Below are 20,272 nucleotides of genomic sequence, written 5' to 3' on the forward strand. Positions count from 1 at the left end.
TAAAGTCCTGTGTGGCGGTATATCGCTCAACTAGACTCACCACCTGATCCAGGTTACCCGGGTCTCCTTGCCCCACCCAACGTTGTATAGCGACTGGCAGAGTCCGGACCAACCAGTCGACCACCAACCTTTCCACCATCTGGGCTGGAGACAACACCTCCGGCTGTAACCACTTTTTAACCAGTTGTAGTAAGTCATATGCCTGAGACCTGGCTGGACAGGTCTCCACATAGGCCCATGAAAACACTCGCTGAGCCCTCACGTAGGTATTGACCCCCCAGACGTGCAAGGATCTCACCTTTCAATTTATTGTAGTCCAGGGCATCCTCCCGACTGAGGTCAAAGTAGGCTTTCTGGGCGTCCCCTATCAGGAATGGAGCCACCACTTCCGCCCACTGGTCTGCCGGCAGTTTTTCCTGCTCCGCTGTGCGCTCAAAAACCGTAAGGAAAACCTCCACGTCATCCTCCAGGCTTAGTTTCCGCAGGGCAGAGCGAACCCTGTCCCGGGGTACCCGTCGGTCTAAGTCAGTTGCTGCCGGTGTCTCACGTAGGGCCGCAATCTGCTGCCGTAGCAATGCATTCGCCTCTTGTTGTTGTCGCTGGGTCTCCTGATGCTGCCGCCGGGATTCCTGATGCTGCCGCTGGGATTCCTGGTGCTGCTGCTGGAACAGACCCAATTGCTCCTGTTGCTTTTGCTGAGTTATTACCAACTGCCGCAGAAGCTCCTCCATGTTATCAGCCAGTTTATACTGTAGCGTAGCCGGCCTAATTATGGACATGCAGAGCAGTCACAGACTTCAACTGGTAGTCAGGCCTGCTTCCAGTGGTGCAGCGGTGGGGAATGCCTCAATGCTCCATGCCCGCATTCTCCACCATAATGTAGCGGGGTGGGGGTCCCCCAGGACGACAAAGAGGCAGTGACCCAAAACAGTCCGATCCAAACAGCTTTATTGTCCTCGCTGTACAGGTAAAGTCATGCAGAACACAAACGGGTTATGCACAGTCCATACGGGTCCCCGTCACACAGGCACCCCTTGCCGTAGGAGACTGTCTTACGATACCCCGTTCGGCTATTCCAGGAGGGTCAACAGACTTATAATCGTTCCACACAGGCCTGAACTTTCCCTGGCTTCCTGCTCTGCAGCTTGCAAAACAGACTCTGCCCCACCCAGGCCTTTACAAAGAGCTTTTAAATGAGAACTGTGGCCATGAGCCACATGCATAACCCGGCCTGGAGGTTAGTGGACTGACCACTATGTAGGGCTCTAATATGTTTCTGTACGCATTCTGTGAGATACGTACCGTCCGTCATATATCAATGGCCCCACTATCTCACAATAAATATAAATAAATATATATATATATATATATATATATATATATATATATATATATATATTATACATGCACGAAGATATATATGTAATCTACTGTATATTACATATTGTATAACATTTACAATTTATTACAGTTTTGTGTTCTAAAGTTGTATTCCAATAAATATATTTTATGTTCTATCTAAATATCTTGATTATTGTATCATAAAAATGATTAAATGTCTGATGTTCACATTGTACTACAATACATTTTTCACTTAACTATAAGCAATATATGTGGGAGTCGGAGTCGTGGAGTCTGAGTCGGAGTCGGTGCAAGGGAAATTGAGGAGTCTGAGTCGAAGGTTTGGCTTACCGACTCCACAGCCATGCGGACAAGTATTTTTTGTGACAAGCCACACCATCAGATTCTGGCCTTTCCGATCATTTGTCAGCACATCATTATTTTACATTAAACAACATACAATATAGATTTTATTAGCTCACTTACTAATAAGGCCATGAAAAACAAGGTACTTCGTATCATCTTCTGGTATTGAATAATTCCCATTGACAATACGAAGCTTGGCTCCATCTTCAAATGGATGTTGCTTGAAGCACAATAAGTACAGAATACAGCCAAGAGCCTGAATTACAAAAGATCAGAGATCAACGAATGTCTAACTAGGCTAATAGTGACATAAGAGTAATGAAAACAGAAAATAAAAATAATATAAAAAAAAAAAAAGTTAAACACGGGCCAATAAGCCAACTGCAAAAAATATTGTCTGGGAACTTAAAAAGTAATCTGAATAGTTGACAAAAAGAAATGAGACATTAAGGGGCTATTTCAGCAAAGTGTTGATGGCAGCTTTGTGGTGTAAAATACTTCGAGAAGGCACATTGTGTCTAATGCAAGGTTGAGCAAAATTGTAGCACTTTGTGGTTTTCACACACACCAGTCCTAGTAAGCTCTGCTAAAGTTGGCAGTGTATGGATGAGACTGCGTCCGCTGAATTTATCATAAGTTACGTCACATAACGAAACATGACTCGGCCAGAAACGCCACTCAAGTTCAACTGTAACAACATTTCTGGAGTTCATTAAGTGGCATGCACCTACTAATAAACGTGGAGCTTCTTACCACAACCCCTTCATGAACACTAGCATGTATAACACCAGTCTTAATGGAATGGCCCTCAAGTCTTTCTGCTAATAAACCAATACTAAAATTGGTACCAATGTCTGACTTCAGATCCCCTCTTTAACTGCTCTCAGAGAGCCTCATCCTCCATGTGTGTGAGCACGTGATGAAATGGGCTCTAATGCATGGTTTATTAGGCTCCTTTCACATTGCGTTTTTACTTACGTTCAGTGGTGCAGTTGAGGCATCCGTCTGAACCTCCCCTCCCCACTGCAAAAGATGTTTCGGACGCATGTGCCAACAGGGCCAATGACTATAATGGAGCAGACTTAGTTAGTGTGTGCTCTGTCTTACACCATTTTTGCACATATACGTTTTCTGTAGGCGAACACCCGAACGTAGTAGACTGAATGTGTCGGAAACACGTTTTGCAAGGAAGGAAGGGGGGGGGGGGGGGTTCGGACGGACGCCCCGATGGGACCACTGAACGTAGGGAAAAACGCAATGTGAAAGGAGCCTTAGCCAAGTCAACTACCTTCTTAGTCACGGCTCATGTAAAGACACACTTTTTCTGCGGCCCCCGGGCAGATTCCTGGGGGCGGCCGTACTACGACCGCCGGCTCTTTAAATCTCCACATGCGCTCCTTGCGTGCACCAATGAGCTCTTTCGCTGGCAAGTGCCAGCATGCTCAGGACTTACTTTGTGGGCGGGCTTAGCGCTCTGCGCTTCCGTCCCACAGCATCTTCACCGCTTCCAGCATTGTGCCGCCGGCTCTCCGGCACTTGTGTGCCGCCCGCACCCCGCCCCTTCTCCCGTTTGCAGCTCCCAGTGCTGTGTGCAGCCTCCCCAGTGATGTCTGTGCCCCCCAGTCTCCTCTTAGTGATTTCTGTGTGCCCCCCCTTAGTGATGTCTGTGTGCCCCCCCCTTAGTGATGTCTGTGTGCCCCCCCTTAGACATCAGTAAGAGGGGGGCACAAAGACATCACTGTGTGCCCCCCCCAGTGCCGCCTTAGTGATGTCTGTGCCCCACAGCAATGCTTATGTCTCCCAGTGACCTAGTAATGTCTGTTCCCCAGCCCCTCTTGTCATGTGTATGCCCCAACCTCTCCTGTGATATATATACATCACATTGGAGATGCTGGGCGCATACACCTCACATCGGAGGGGGCGGAGAGCATACACCTCACATCGGAGGGGGCGGAGAGCATACACCTCACAGGAGGGGGCTGAGGGCATACACCTCACAGGAGGGGGCTGAGGGCATACACCTCACAGGAGGGGGCTGAGGGCATACACCTCACAGGAGGGGGCTGAGGGCATACACCTCACAGGAGGGGGCTGAGGGCATACATCTCACAGGAGGGGGCTGGGGGCATATACATCACACGAGGGGGCTGGGGGCATATACATCACAGGAGGGGGCTGGGGGTATATACATCACACGAGGGGGCTGGGGGCATATACATGTCCCCAGCCCCTAGTGTGATGTATGTTCCCCCAGTGTCTCCTGTGATGTAGGTGTCCCATGTGATTTATATACAGCAGTCCCAGAGTCTCCTATGTGATGTATATACCACAGTCCCAGTGTCTCCTATGTGATGTATATGCCAACAGCCCCTTCTGTCATGTATGTGTCTCCTGTGATTTATATATGCCAATCCCTTTGTCTGTTGTGTGATGTATATGGTCTACCAATCTTATTATCACAAAGAGTTGCCTGTGCTCCAGACCGTGACAAACCTGGAAAAGCAACTGTGAGAAGCAACATGATTAGTATCACCGAATATCACAGCCGCACAAAAGAGAAGTAGCTCCGGCCACCACAGTGGGGGTGAGTTAAATAACTGTTTGACCAAATATAGCCAGTTCATTTTCACATTGATAATTTTGTGCGGCCCCCGAAGGTTGGCAGAAATTTCCAAATGGCCCCCGGCAGTAAAAAGGTTCCCCACCCCTGAGCTAAACCAACTGACCAGAAAGCTAGCTCCCTTCTCAGTCACGGCTCATGTAGAGACACAATAGGTGCTGGAAGCCAGATCTCTGACACATGGCAACACACATCATGGAAATGGGGAAAATTTAAAGCTTAAAATCATTCCAAAAGAAAGCGAAAACTGATAGGATAAAATGTGCTAAACCATCATAATGGAAGCTAATACAAGTAGCAATATAAACAGCACAAACAAAGGAAGTAAACTTTTTTTTTCTTCAACATTTACCCATATGTCTTGCTTTTCTCCAATTGGAAAGTTTGAGTACAAGTCTATAATTTCTGGAGTCCTATACATTGGTGTTGTGTTTCTAATTACCTGAAAAATAATGAAAATTAAATATGGTTTATTTAATCAGGAGTTTAATATAAGCAGCCCCCGTGGTTAGCGGCATTCCTACTGCATGGTGATCTGACATCAGTAATGATGGCAAAGTCACGTACAATCTCTGGTACTTCACTTGGGAAAAATGTTTAATATAGGAAGGAAGAGAGAAGAGCTGGGATGAAAATGTAGAAGCAGGACATTTTGGGCGCATAGTGACAACAGCTTATGACAGAATACATTTTTTTTACCTATGCGTTAGAATATTTTCAGCAAATGTTGATTTTGGTGCGCTCAAAAAAATCAATCCTCTGTCTCTGCGCCAATAAAATGGTCATAGTGATGTGACTGGCTATAATACCAGCTCAGATAAATCTGGGTTTACCTGAACATGCATGTCATGTCTTCGATTGGAAGGAGGTTCTACTTGTGACTTGGATTTGTGAAGGCAACATAGGAATGGACTGGTAACATGCCAAGCTTTGTTGTGTTCTTCTGCCTATTTAACCCCTTAGCGCAGAGTCAATTTTGATCTTAATGACCAAGCCAAATTTCTATTCTGGCCAGTGTCACTTTATGACGTTATAACTCTGAAACACTTCAACAGATCCCAGTGATTGAGACTGTTTTTTCATGACATATTGTACTTCATAATAGTGGTAAATTTAGGACTATAATTTTTTTTTGCATTTGTGAAAATATCGAAAATTTGGAGAAAATTGTAAAGTTTAGCATTCCCCTTCTCTATCACACACAAGCGGTGGACGCCGCGAGTCTTTCTCCTGCTTTCTCTACATTGAGATTTCCGGTCATGTGACTAGAGCTCACATCTAGACTCCTGGGGGCATCACTCAACTGAATCTATAACTCATTACCATACAGAGATTGTCCTGTTACTACATAAATTATACCATGTTTTACTCTTTACACACGATGTCACTCGCTGGTGTGTAACAGGTGTCCATTTACTTCTCGGGCTCTCTTCTAATTCACCACAAGACAAGCTGCTGCCCCCACCCATTACTTGGCCTCGTTGCTCCCAGCTTCTCTGCCTTCGCGTTCATCAACTTAATTCATCATTTCATTAACTCCAATACACTTCCCAGTATACTTCCGGATTCAACATTTTTCAATTCATTCACCCCTCGGTTTTGTTCACGCACATACAGCAAGTTCCTTTGATGAAGGTCAATAATTTGACCGAAACATCGAACTGTTTGCTGTCAACCATTAAGAATTGTCTGCTGTCATCAATAAAGTCCTGGAATTTCTTTTCTGAAAGTCCTTCAGAGAAAAACATTGTAATCTGTATCATCTGCCATACCAAGTTGAGCAGAGGCAAAGGCAACCTGAGCACCACCAGTATGCGGAACCATATGGCAGCCAGCTAAGCACCCCAGTAGGTGGGCCAAACACCAGGGTATCAAAATTACGTCTGCAGGTCAAACCACTGCCATGTCGCCTGTGCTACGTCCTTCACAATCTGCTGTCCAGGGAGCAGGTGCTCATACATCCTGCCCACAAGGTGCAATTGCACAGACACAGCAAACATCAACCACATCCACTTCCTTGTCCCAGGAAGCGTTCAGTTGTCCGTGCCCAAGATCTTGGAAAGGAAGTGTAAATACCCAGCCAAGCACCCATAGGCACAAAACCTAAACTCGCACATTGCCAAATTGCTAGCCGTGGAGATGTTGTCGTTTGGGCTTGTGGGAACACAGTGTTTCCGTGATCTCTAGGCTGTGGCTGCGCCATGATACAGTGTTCCTAGCCGCCACTGTTTTGCCCGTTGTGCCATCCCCTCATTACACAAGCACGTGTTAAACAATCTCTACTATGCTCTGACCAACGCCGTAACTGGGAAGGTCCACCTAACAACAGACACGTGGACAAGTTGTTGTGGAAAGGGACGATACATATCTGTCACAGCACACTGCGTGAACCTGGTGGAGGCTGGGACAAACTTGAAAACTATAACATCACACATCCTACCCACGTCAAGAATAGCGGGCCCAACGTCTACCAGCGTCTCCGCCTCATCATATGCCACTTCCTGCCTCCCCTCCTCCTCCTCTGCTGAATTACCCTTCCCATCACTACCAAGCTGGGAGCTGTGCAACAGCGTATCGGCAAAGCGGCAACACACTTTGCTGAAGCTCATCTGTTTATGTCACAAACCACACACTGCAGCAGAGCTGTGGAAAGGTATAAAAGAGCAGTGGCTCTTCCCGCTGCACCTCCAACCCGGCCTGGTCGTTTGCGACAATGGGCGTAACCTGGTGGCGGCTTTAAAGGTCGTCAAGCTTGTACACGTGCCATGTATTGCTCAAGTGCTGAACCTAGTTCAGAAATTTATGAAAGCCTACCCAAAACTTGCCGTACCTACTTGAGAAAGAGCGCCGTATTAGTGCACATTTCCACCATTCCTCTACCGCTTTTGCTGTTCTTACAGCATTGCAAAAGCGATTTAATTTGCCAAGTCACCGACTCATGTGCGATCTGCCCACACGGTGGAACTTAACATTCTATAAAATTCAGAGGATTACTGAGCAGCATCTGAATACCAGCTCCAACATGCCCATCAGACTGAAAGTCAGCCACCACACAACTGTTGAGTGGGTGTGGATCGCTGACATTTGTGAGGTTCTTGAGAACTTTGAGTACTGCACTAAGCTCGTGAGCGGTGATCAGGCTATTATCAGCTTAACCATCCCACTGCTGTGTCTGTTGCAACATTCACTGCATAATCTCAAAGAGAAAGCTGTGAGTGCCCAGCATGTGGCTATGGAGCCAGATTTCCTCATGGGTGATAATTGACCATACATGCGTCCTTTCTGACACTTCAGTTCTCTTTAATTATTGGGTGTCCAAGCTGAACACTTGGCCCGACCTCTCCTTAAAACGCATTGGTGGTACTGGGTTGCCAGGCTGCTAGTGTGATGTCAGAGCTTGTTTTCAGTTCTGCTGGGGCAATCACTGAGTCGCTCACGCCTCTCCACAGATAATGCAGAAAGACTTAAGCTGGGTTTACACACTGCAACATCGCAAACGACATCGCTGTAACGTCACCTGTTTTGTGACGTTACAGCGACCTCCCCAGCGACATTGCAGTGTGTGAAACCTATCAGCGACCTGGCCCCTGCTGTGAAGTTGTAATCGCTACAAATCGTTCAGGACCATTCCTAGGTCCTTTGTTTCCCGCTGTGCAGCATGCATCGCTAGAAAGTTTCAGTGTGTAAAGGGGACTTTACAGCGACTCAGCGGCTCTGTCTGTGTAGCGTCCTCATTAGCGGTCACCTGTGAAGGATTCACTGGTGACCGCTAATCCCCCGAGTGACTGAAGTGTCCCCCCCTCTCTCATACTCACCGATCCCCGATCACCGGCGCTGCACGGCGTTCACACTGCTCCAGCGGCTTTTCCTTTTTTGAAAAAGCCGGCCGCCCATTAAACAATCTCGTATTCCCTGCTTTCCCCGCCCACCGGCGCCTATGATTGGTTACAGTGAGACACGCCCCCACGCTGAGTGAAAGGTGTCACACTGCACCCAATCACAGCAGCCGGTGGGCGTGTCTATACTGTGCATTGAAATAAATAAATAAATAATTAAAAAAAACTGCGTGCGGTCCCCCCCAATTTTAAAACCAGCCAGATTAAGCCATACGGCTGCAGGCTGGTATTCTCAGGATGGGGAGCCCCACGTTATGGGGAGCCCCCCAGCCTAACAATATCAGTCAGCAGCCGCCAAGAATTGCCGCATACATTATATGCGACCATTCTGGGACTGTACCCGGCTCTTCCCGATTTGCCCTGGTGCGTTGGCAAATCGGGGTAATAAGGAGTTAATGGCAGCCCATAGCTGCCAATAAGTCCTAGATTAATCATGTCAGGCGTCTATGAGACACCCTCCATGATTAATCTGTAAATTACAGTTAAAAAACACACACCCGAAAAATCCTTTATTAGAAATAAAAAACACTAACAAATTCCCTCATTACCAATTTATTACCCACAACAAAGCCCTCCATGTCCGGCGTAATCCACGGATCTCCAGCGTCGCGGCCAGCTCTGCTGCATGCAGGTGACAGGAGCAGCAGAAGACACAGCCGCTCCTGTCACCTCCACGCAGCTAATGAAGGCAATAGCGCGATCAGCTGAGCTGTCACTGAGGTTACCCGCGGCCACCGCTGCATCCACCGCTGGATCCAGGTAAGGCTGCTTTCACACTACGTTTTTTTAACATGCGTCCTGAACGTTTTTTTGCTGCAAAAGCGGATCCTGCTTTTACAGCAAAAAACGCATGCAAACGCATGTGTACTTTGCAGGATCCTGTCACTGGATGTTTAGGGGCGGGCATTGGAGTCATGTGATCGGGAGTGAGGGGAACTTAACGTGCCAGACTGGGAGCCGGCATCTGACAGCTGCGAGGCTCGTAACCAAGGTAAACATCGGGTATACTTGCTTGGATACCCGATATTTACTTTGGATACGAGCGTCTGCAGCTGCTAGGAGCCGGGCTCCCTGGACACGTTACCAACGTAAACATCGGGTAACTAAGATAAGTGGTTACCCGATATTTACCTTGGTTACGAGTGTCCGCAGCTCTCAGGTGGGGGAGAGGGAGGGGGAGAGACAGAGAGAGAGGAGAGAGATAGAGATAGAGGGAGGGGGAGAGAGGGACTGATCACGGAGGCTGGCTTCTGTGCATGCTCAGTAGAGCATGCAGGATCCTGCCTATCAGCATGCCAGCGTTCACCTGCGTTTGCGTGCTGTTTAGTCAGGATCCAACAATTTGCAGAAGTTGGACGCAGCTCAAAAACGCTACAAGTAGCGTTTTTGAAACATGTTAAAATAACGCAAAAGTACGGATCCTGTGTCTAACGCACGCAAACGCATGCGAACGCAGGTGGACGCGAGTCCATTGCAAATGCATTGAAATCAAAACGCATTTGCACTGGATCCGTTTTTACGCTAAAAAAACGTTATGGACGGATGTTAAATAAACGTAGTGTGAAACCAGCCTAACCTCAGTGACAGCTCAGCCGATCACACGGCTCTCTTCATTAGCTGCGTGGAGGTGACCGGAGCGGCTGTGTCTTCTGCTGCTCCTGTCACCTGCATGCAGCAGAGCTGGATGCGACGCTGGAGGACCGTGGATTACGCCGGACATGGAGGGCTTTGTTGTGGGTAATAAATTGGTAATGAGGGAATGTGTTTGTGTTTTTAATTTCTAATAAAGGATTTTTCGGGTGTGTGTTTATTTACTGTAATTTACAGATTAATCATGGAAGGTGTCTCATAGAAGCCTGACATGATTAATCTAGGACTTATTGGCAGCTATGGGCTGCCAATAACTCCTTATTACCCCGATTTGCCAACGCACCAGGGCAAATCGGGAAGAGCCGGGTACAGTCCCAGAACTGTCGCATCTAATGTATGCGGCAATTCTGGGCGGCTGCTGACTGATATTGTTAGGCTGGGGGGCTCCCCATAACGTGGGGCTCCCCATCCTGAGAATACCAGCCTGCAGCCGTATGGCTTTATCTGGCTGGTATTAAAATAGGGGGGACCGCACGCCGGATTTTTTAATTATTTATTTATTTATTTTACTGCACAGTATAGACACGCCCACCGGCTGCTGTGATTGGGTGCAGTGACACAGCTGTCACTCAGCGTGTGGGCGTGTCTCACTGCAACCAATCACATTTGCCGGTGGGCGGGGAAAGCAGGGAATACGAGATTGTTTAATGAGCGGCCGGCTTTTTCAAAAAAGGAAAAGCCGCCGGAGCAGTGTGAACGCCGTGCAGCGCCGGTGATCGGGGATCGGTGAGTATGAGAGAGGGGGGGAAATCACCAGCAAATGAGGTGAGTAACGCGATCAGCTGAGCTGTCACTGAGGTTACCCGGTGGCCGCCACTGGATCCAGCGGTGGATGCAGCGGTGGCCGCGATTAACCTCAGTGACAGCTCAGCTGATCGCGCTACTCACCTCATTGTGGAGCTGACCGGAGCGGCGGTGAGTAGCGCGATCAGCTGAGCTGTCACTGAGGTTACCCGCGGCCACCGCTGGATCCACCGCTGGATCCAGGTAACCTCAGTGACAGCTCAGCCGATCACACGGCTGTCTTCATTAGCTGCGTGGAGGTGACAGGAGCGGCTGTGTCTTCTGCTGCTCCTGTCACCTGCATGCAGCAGAGCTGGATGCGACGCTGGAGGACCGTGGATTACGCCGGACATGGAGGGCTTTGTTGTGGGTAATAAATTGGTAATGAGGGAATGTGTTAGTGTTTTTTATTTCTAATAAAGGATTTTTCGGGTGTGTGTTTTTTAACTGTAATTTACAGATTAATCATGGAGGGTGTCTCATAGACGCCTGACATGATTAATCTAGGACTTATTGGCAGCTATGGGCTGCCATTAACTCCTTATTACCCCGATTTGCCAACGCACCAGGGCAAATCGGGAAGAGCCGGGTACAGTCCCAGATCTGTCGCATCTAAAGTATGCGGCAATGCTGGGCGTCTGCTGGCTGATATTGTTAGGCTGGGGGGCTCCCCATAACGTGGGGCTCCCCATCCTGAGAATACCAGCCTGCAGCCGTATGGCTTTATCTGGCTGGTATTAAAATAGGGGGGGACCACACGCCGGATTTTTTAATTATTTATTTACTTACACGGCACACAGACAGAGCCGCGCGGCATTAAATGAAGTCGGGTGAAGTTCACCTGCTTTTTTGACACGTCCCCAACGACCAGCTAGTCGCTCTGCAGGTCCGGATCGCTGTTAGGTCGTTGGCCAGGTCTGCCTGTTTGACAGCTCACCAGAGACTTTGTAGCGATCCCGGCTAGGTTGAGATCGCAGGTTGGATCGCTAGAAAGTCTCAGTGTGTAAACCCAGCTTTACTCTGATTAAATTCAACAAGGAATGGATTTCTCCACAGTTTGCAATCCCTCCAGATGAGAGCAAGCCAAACTAAATTCCCCCAAATTGTTCATTTTGATTACGCTGTTAACGTCTACACCTTGCCATATATAAAGCAGTTTCTTTCCTGCATCAACTTGCGTTAGCCATAGGGCTAATTTTTGTAAACACTATGCACATTGTGCAGTCGTGGACAAACCAGGACAGTACTCCTACTCCAGCCTAACTACTATTTGTCATTGGAGGCATTTGTGATGGTCTTGCGTCAACAATGACTCAGCACATAGGGCTAATTTTTTTTAAACAATGCACATCCATGTGACAACTGCATCCTTTCCGTTCTATATACAGTCCTGTTTGCCTTCAGGGGTTTTTTTAGCGGACAGCTAAAAAAAAAAAACACAGAACGAGGGTTACATACAGGATAGATAGCTGGATAGATATAGATAGATCGATATAGATATAATGTCCCACTCCCCTGCATTTTGTCATCTTGCACCCATGGGTGCCTTTCATGTGGCACTAAAGGGTGCTTAGCCTTGTATTTAGCCAAAAAAAAACCAAACAAAAATACAATGTGGTGTCCTCATTTTTTGTAGCTAGCTCAGGTAAAGCAGACGGCTGCAATCTGCATACCACAGCTGGCAGCTTCACCTTGGCTGGTAAACAGAGGGCACCCCATGCTGTTATTTTAAAGTAAATAAATAATTTAAAACAAAAACCGTGGGGTCCCCCCAAATTGCATCTCCAGCCAAGGTAAAGCTATGTGCGCACTATGACGTTTTTGCACTTCTCAAAATCGCTGCGTTTTTGGCCGCAAAAAAAGCACAAAACCGCAACAGTAAAAATGCATGCGTTTTTGCCACGTTTTTCCAATGCATTGCATGGGTGAAAAATGCAGTAAAACGCAGTAAAGAAAGGACATGTTCATTTTTTTTTAGCCAGGCTTCGCTGGGGAAGCAAAGTCATGCAGTTTTGAGCCCAAAAACACACCCGAAAAACGCGCAAAAATGATGCAAAAAACATTCAGTGCACACATAGCCTAAAGCGGACAGCTGTGGTCTGGTAGTCTCAGACCAGGGAGGTCTATGGTTATTGGACCCTCCCCAGCTCAAAAATAGCAGGCCGCAGCCGCCCCAGAAGTGGCGCATCCATTAGATGCACCAATCCTGACGCTTCACCCAAGCTTATCCCGTTGCCCTGGTGCGGTGGCAAACAGGGTAATATATGGGGTTGATACCAGCTGCGTAATGTCACCTGGCATCAAGCCCTGGCATTAGTGATGTCATGGCATCTATCAGATAGCAGACATCATTAACCCAATCAGAAATTAAAAAAAAAAAAAAAAATCCCCAAAACATTCCCTCGTTCACCAATTTATTGAAAAGAAAAACAAATCCTGGTCCAGCGTAGTCATTAAGTCAGGCCAGGTCACTGCAGCGCATAACGAGCACGGACGTCATTATCTTGTGAGGTTAGCGCTTGTCACTGAGTTCCATGGCCACCGCGTTCTCACGCGAACTGTCTCGTGAGCCCATGACTTCACTGCTAGTCACAGTCTCGGGTCGCCCGCGACAGTTGATGTGAGAATGACGCATCATGGAAGTCAGTGACTAGCGCTGACGTTGAGCACTGACGTCACAAGTTCAGCGGAGATCATCACAGCCAGTCATGATCTGAGCTAACCTCTTGATGTCAGCGCTCATCATCCCGCAGCTGCTTGCACATTGCTGTGTGAGTCACTGCAGGGCTGGCCAGGGCAGTGCGACATACACTGCAGGGGCACCGATAGACTGAAGCCTCACGGAACTTCGTCCGTGTGGCTTCAGGGGATTCTAGAACCCACATGTGAGTCAGAAATGAAATGCAGGGATATTCTCCGCGCTCTCCCCATTCACTTTCATTACTTTGCTATCCATTTCTTCTTTTCCTCAGACCCCCAGACCTCTTTGTTGGGTCTAGCAGAAAATTACTCGCATTTCCCATTGATTTGCATTGTACTCACTATTCGGAACGAATACACGAGTATTACAAAGTACTCATTACGACTATAGCGATTACGAATATTACAGTACTCGCTCATCTCTACATACAGGTAATTCACAAAACCTTGTAATTTTTTTGTTTTCACATTTAAAATGTTATATTTTTTCCACTAAAATACTGTTTTGTACCAAATTTATAGTTTACACAAGAGGTATTGGGAGAAAATAGGCAAAACAATTTGTTATGCAGTTTTTACCAAACGTGGCAGTACCACATACACAGGGCTGTATTTACCATTAGGCACCGGGTTGCGGGGGGCGGCGGCTTGGGGGGGGTTTCGGAGTAAAAAAAAAAAATATATATATATTTTTTTAAATTTCCCTCCCCAGACTCATTACTAAAACCAGAGTCTTTGGGAGGGTGGGGGAAAGAAGGTGTTAGTTGGTGGTCGCGTAATTTGTATTAGCGTCTTTAAGACGCTAATACAAATCATCCTCTCTACCTGCTCCTTGCGTGCCGGCACTTACGGGGTCAGGAGCTGCAATCAGCTCCCTGGCCTGGCGTGCTCACTGATGACGTCACGGGCAGCGCAACAGGTCACCTCACCGCTGCCGGCGTCTCTGCAGACTGAGTGCCGCTGAGGAGAAGAGAAGTCACCGGAGCCGGGAGGTAAGCGCTGTAGAGCCGAAGATAGTGGCGGTAGCTCGCGGGGTGTAATCTATATGGAGCAGGGGGCAGCAGCACAGGGAGCACTCTATATAGGAAAAGGTGGTGCATGGAGGGAGATCTCTATGGGGCAAGGGCAGCAGCATAGGGAGCGCACTATATAGGAAAAGGGGTGCATTGAGGGGGATCTCTATGGGGCAGGAGCATACAGAGTGCTCTATATAGGAAAAGGTGGTGCATGAAGGGGGATCTCTATGGAGCAGGGGCAGCAGCACAGGGAACGCTGTATATAGGAAAAGGGGGTGCATGGAGGGGTATCTCTATGGGGCAGGGGCAGCAGCATACAGAGTGCTCTATATAGGAAAATGGGGCGCATGGAGTGGGATCTTTATGGGGCAGGGGCAGCAGCACAGGAAGCGCTCTATAAAAGGAAAAGGGGGTGCATGGAAGGGTATCTCTATAGGGCAGGGGCAGCAGCATACAGAGCACACTATATAGAAAAAGGAATGTGCATGGAGGGGGATCTCTATGGGACAGGGGCAGCAGCATAAGGAGTACTCTATATAGGAAAAGGGGTGCATGGAGGGGGATCTTTATGGGGCAGGGGCAGCAGCATAGGGAGCGCACTATATAGGAAAAGGGGGTGCATGGAGGGGGATCTCTATGGGGCAGGGGCAGCAGCAAAAGGAGCGCTCTATATAGGAAAAAGGGGTGCATAGAGGGGGATCTCTATGGGGCAGGGGCAGCAGCAAAGGGAGCGCTCTGTATGGAAAAAGGGGGTAGGATCCGTGTGGGCCCAAAGCATGGGGTGTGATCTGTATGGGACAGGGGGCAGCAGCATAAGGAGCGCTCTGTATGATAAACGGGGTGCATGGAGTTGGCTCTGTGTGGCCTCACAGCATGGGGTGTGATCTGTATGGGGCAGGGGGCAGCCTGCGGGGTGTAATCAGGGGGCAGTGTGTGGTGAGCTCAGTATAGAGAAAGGGCAACATGGCTAAGTATGTAAAAGTCTAATGTGTGGGAGACCGTTCAAATTGGGGGCAGCTTGTGGTGCAGACAGTTTGGAGAGCGTAGTTCATAAGTGAGGAGGGTGTAGTGGTTGTAACTCATGAGGGGGGAATGACGTGGTATCCATGTACCATAATATAGAAAGTCTAGGGTCATTTTTTGTGCAGGGATTAAAGTGAGGGACAGTAATTTATTTTGGGGGCTTATTTAGGAAACAGCATGACTGATTATTTTTATAATGACATGTTATTTTTAAGGGCACTGTGTTGTGATGTGCTGCAGTAGAGCAGAGAAGATGGAGGTCTGCAGAGACTAACTGTGGATGTGAAGTCATCATGGCACCAGGACCTGTGAGGTACCGAGGTCTGAGGCTGGATAAATGCAGGTTTTAAGCAATCGCTGATCTACATCCAGCAGATGGTCAGTGGATTAATAGCTGCTCTGCCTGTGACCGCACTTTCATGGGCACAGTACGATCTTTAACATGATCGTCCTGTGAACATAGAATAGCATTGTTCTTGGCAGTGTGTGTTCCCAGGACAATATGCAGCCAAGAAAGATATTTAAAGGAGTCTGTCACCCCCCAAATGCCAATTACACTGTATAAACATTTTTTTAGGGAACATAGCCCATATAAAAATCATGCCAGGTAGATACAGTGTAACCTAATAATGAAAAATCTTCTATATATTTTTTGCAGTGAGGGGGCATTGTACACTTTTGGTGCGGCCTATGCCATAAACAAAAGTGAATCTTTTATCAAATGTTAAGTTGAGCTGTGTACACCTGGTGTGATTTCTGTATGGGCTGTATACACCTGGTGTGATTTCTGTATGGGCTGTATACACCTGGTGTGATTTCTGTATGGGCTGTATACACCTGGTGTGATTTCTGTATGGGCTGTATACACCTGGTGTGATTTCTGTATGGGCTGTATACACCTGGTGTGATTTCTGTATGGTCTGTATACACCGGGTGTGATTTTTCTCTGGACGACATTCCCCATTATGAATGTTTGTGCAGGGTGATCGGCATTTTGTGGGTGACAGATTTCCTTTTAATCGTAAAAATGTCACTATACAAATAAATATTTTGCATGTCTGCACCACATAAATATTTTTATATTATCAGGCTACCTCAACAAGCCGTCAATCACGTGATGTAGGAACATCACGTGATTGACGGCTTGTTGAGGTAGCCCGTTAATTAGCAGCAGTGTAAACTCACCTTAAAGAGAGACTTAATGTTTTACAAATTATTTTATATGTTTTAGGGTAATTCATTTTGAGCAGATCTGAGAGGAACCCGGTCTCGAGTCCCCCACGAATTGCTTCAAAGACCTATTAGAAAAGTGCAGGAGAGCAGACAGAGCACTGCGGATTCAGTAGAAAGTCAGAGTCCTGTCTCCTAAGCCATGCAGTTCACCTATGGGGGTCTGAGGACACATTACTGCACCAGTCTAAGCATTAATGGACCTTTTTGATAACACTTCTTTTGAGAATCCTAGAGAATGGTGCATGCTGGGATACTCGAAAGAAGCGTTATCATGGGGCAGAGGCTGCAGTCACTGCCGCAGTCACTGCCACAGCCTCTGTCCCTCCCTGAAATGAAACGTCATCAAGGGGCAGGATAGGAAATAATTAATGCAAGTATATTAAAAAAAAAAAAAAAAAAATTACATTTTGGCATTAAATAGATCGCGATTTAGAATGAAAATTACTTTGCCTTCGGACTAAACCTTTAAGTTACTCTTTAAATGTTTACTAGTGCGGCTACTAGCAACTAATCAGTACTGTGGTACCTGTATGGTCCATAGTTTGATGATAGCTGGTAACAACAATTTGAATCATCTCCTTACCATTATTAAGGTATACAAGTTTATATGATAGGGGCTAACCTGACATTTAAAGTGATCGCTGCATAACGTTTGTGATGTGTCATGTATTGACTATTGTTCTCAGGCTGTATTTTTGTGCTGACCATTGTTCTGGTGATGCAGTTATGTACTGACAGTGGTTCTGGGGCTGTATTTCTGTACTGATGATTGTTCTGGTGATGTAGGCATGTACTAACTGTGGTTCTGGTGATGTATTCATGTACTGATGGTTGTTCTTGTGATGTAGTTATGTACTGATGATAGACTTGGTACTGTACTTGAGTACTGATGGTGGTCGTGGTGAATTATCAATGTAAATGTTGTAATCTTTCATTTATTAGACATACTTGATGATTCATTGTTCATTGTGCCAGGCTGATAATACAGCCATCTGAGTTAGGCCACATTTCTCAGGTTTACAAGTGTTTAATGCCTCCATACATATAGACAGCTGTCTGATCATTCGGCCAGCCGCTATCTTGCCAAACTCTTCCTTACGCTGTGGTAACATCAGCATATGGCATCCTATGCAAAAGTATCAGACGCAATCTGCTAATGTCCCTCGGCTCATGCTCTGTTGCAATCTTGCCATTGGATCACAGCTGTGGAGGAGAGGGAGAGAATGATCTTTCCATCTCCTACATTGTCAGCTGATGCGTATATTGCACTGCACTCCGATGTCTGATGTTTCACTCGCACTCAGACTTCTATGGGTGCGAGTGATCCAAGACTCGCAGACAATCGCAGCATGCTGTGGTTTTTGTTCCATCAGTCCGATTACGGCTGAGGGGGAAATCTCACAGATCTGAGCTGCAGTATTGTCTTACATGGGGCCGAGTACAATGTAGCTTACAGGGGGTGGTGAAGAAGGGTCGCAGAAGGAAGGGGCAATGCAGTGGGCACTGTACTACGGCAGCTGTACGGGGTCTGCGGCAGCTGGTGGAGCTATGCGGGGTCTGCGGCAGCTGGTGCTGGGGCAGCGGCTTGACTGGTGCTGTGTTGCGGGTGGTGAGGACTTCAAATAATGCTGCCCTGAGTGGGCACATGCGCATATGAAGCTCAAGCTCAAGCTCTCATCTGCGCACGTGCCACCTCCGGCCCATTGATCTCCCAGGATCTTAAGGAAAATGGCGCCTGGAGGTGGCTTGAGAGCTCAATCTGCGCCAACTCCGGGCGATATTTCTTTGAAGCCCTCACCACCCGCAGCCCGAGCCCCAGCACAGCTGCCCCAGCAAAGCCGTCAGTTTCTGGGACACCCACCGCCCCATGACTCTGCCCATCACCGCCCCTTCCGGTAAGACACCACCAGATTATAAAAACAGACCCTATTCCCCCCCCCACCTTTCTTTACTCTGAATTTGGGGGGCGTCTTATAATCCAGAGATCAAGACGTGTTACCAGCTCACCACTGTTGATTCATTGCTCGGAAATCACAGGCATAGAGATCCAAGAAAAAAAAAAAACGCAACTCCAGCGGATCACAGGCAGTAGTAAAATAAAAAAAAAAAATAAATAAAACTTGCACTTTATTCACACATTAAAAAATTACAGGTGGTATCTACAGAGATACAGGGGAAAAAAATCATCCAATGCGTTTCGACACAACACTGTCATAGAGTCTTATTAATGGATCAGATGAATAAGACTTTACGACACTGCATTATGTCGAAACGCATTGGATGATTTTTTTTCCCCCTGTATTTCTGTGGATACCGCCTGTAATTTTTTTAATGTGAGAAAGTGCAAGTTTTATTTTACTACTGAGAAGGAGTGAAGGGTGGACCCAGCACCAAAATCCAGTATAATAAAATATCAAAAATGTATTAGGTATTTAAAATTCAACGGATCCAAAACATGACAGAACACGCATAGGGGCACCTTACGCGTTTCGGAGAATAAATAAAAACAAGTCCTTAATCATAGGTGACTATACATACATCAGACACGTTTTAAGTCCCCAAAGGCAACTCTCAAATGAGCACAAGAGGACAAGAAGCGCCCATGGTCTACAGTGGGGGCAGGGAGAAACAGATCAACTGAGAATGTTCTAAATCAAATACCGACGGCTAGCTAGAAACATGCATTTTCATATATTGTATAAATTTGGTTTATTATATATGCGCGCATGTATATACTAGTATGTGTGCCCTCATGCACATACATATGAAATAGGAAAAAATTAATTACCGTATTTTTCGGACTATAAGACGCACCCTGGTTTTAGAGGAGGAAAATAAAATTTTAAGCAAAAAATATGGTCATGACACACTGTTATGGGACAAGGATCTGCTGCCTACACTGTTATGGGGGTAATGTCCCCAAATTCTCTGCTAAGGTACCCCATCCTGGTAATGCTCCTCCTGCCTTGTATATGTACCCCATCCTGGTATATGCCCTTATCCTGCTATATACTGGCATCCTGCTATATACCCCCATCCTGCTATATGCTCCCCATCCTGATATATACTGCCATCCTGCTATATGCCCTTATCCTGCTATATACCCCATCCATCCTGCTATATACCCCCATCCATCCTGCTATATGGCATGTATCCTGTATCACACAAAAAAAATAAACGTTTATACTCACCTTTCCTCACTCCATGCAGCATCGCTCCTCCACGTCTGCGGCGGCAGCAGCACTGCTGACCTTTGTGGAGCTGTCACTGTTGCCTGCAGCATCGCTTGTCCTTCTATCTGCCGGTCAGCTGACCTGCGTGACTAGTGGTGCGCACACCAATGACTTCATCGCTGTGTTCACCGCTTGCTACACAGATCGGCTGGCCGGCAGACAGGAGGAGATTGCGGTGCTGCAGGGGAACAGTGATGAGTGAGTATACTGATTCACTGCCCACGGCGCTGACCTGTGTGGAGCCGTTCCCCTGCAGCATTGCGATGTCCTCCTGTCGGTGACAGGTGAGTGTACCGTACTTATTCACTGCCCCCAGCGCTGATTATGATGTGCGGGGGGCAGTGAATACAGCCGCACATGATCACTCCAGGCTGTAGTTGCCAGGGGTGATCACGGCCGGCTGTTAATTAT

General features: G+C 47.2%; 1 protein-coding gene across 2 annotated transcripts in view; it reads right to left on the reverse strand.

The window, feature by feature from the left end:
* Positions 1–20,272, reverse strand: part of GAK (cyclin G associated kinase) — a 414,917-nt gene that overhangs the window by 223,493 nt on the left and 171,152 nt on the right. For both annotated transcript variants that reach the window (XM_075352640.1, XM_075352641.1), the window contains exons 7-8: positions 4,680–4,769; positions 1,828–1,963 (exon numbers count right to left, since the gene is read on the reverse strand). In XM_075352640.1, the coding sequence (XP_075208755.1) occupies positions 1,828–1,963; positions 4,680–4,769 (226 nt within the window). The remainder of the gene's footprint in view (positions 1–1,827; positions 1,964–4,679; positions 4,770–20,272) is intronic.

The sequence above is a fragment of the Anomaloglossus baeobatrachus genome, chromosome 1 (genome assembly GCF_048569485.1).
Source record: "Anomaloglossus baeobatrachus isolate aAnoBae1 chromosome 1, aAnoBae1.hap1, whole genome shotgun sequence".
NCBI lineage: Eukaryota > Metazoa > Chordata > Amphibia > Anura > Aromobatidae > Anomaloglossus > Anomaloglossus baeobatrachus.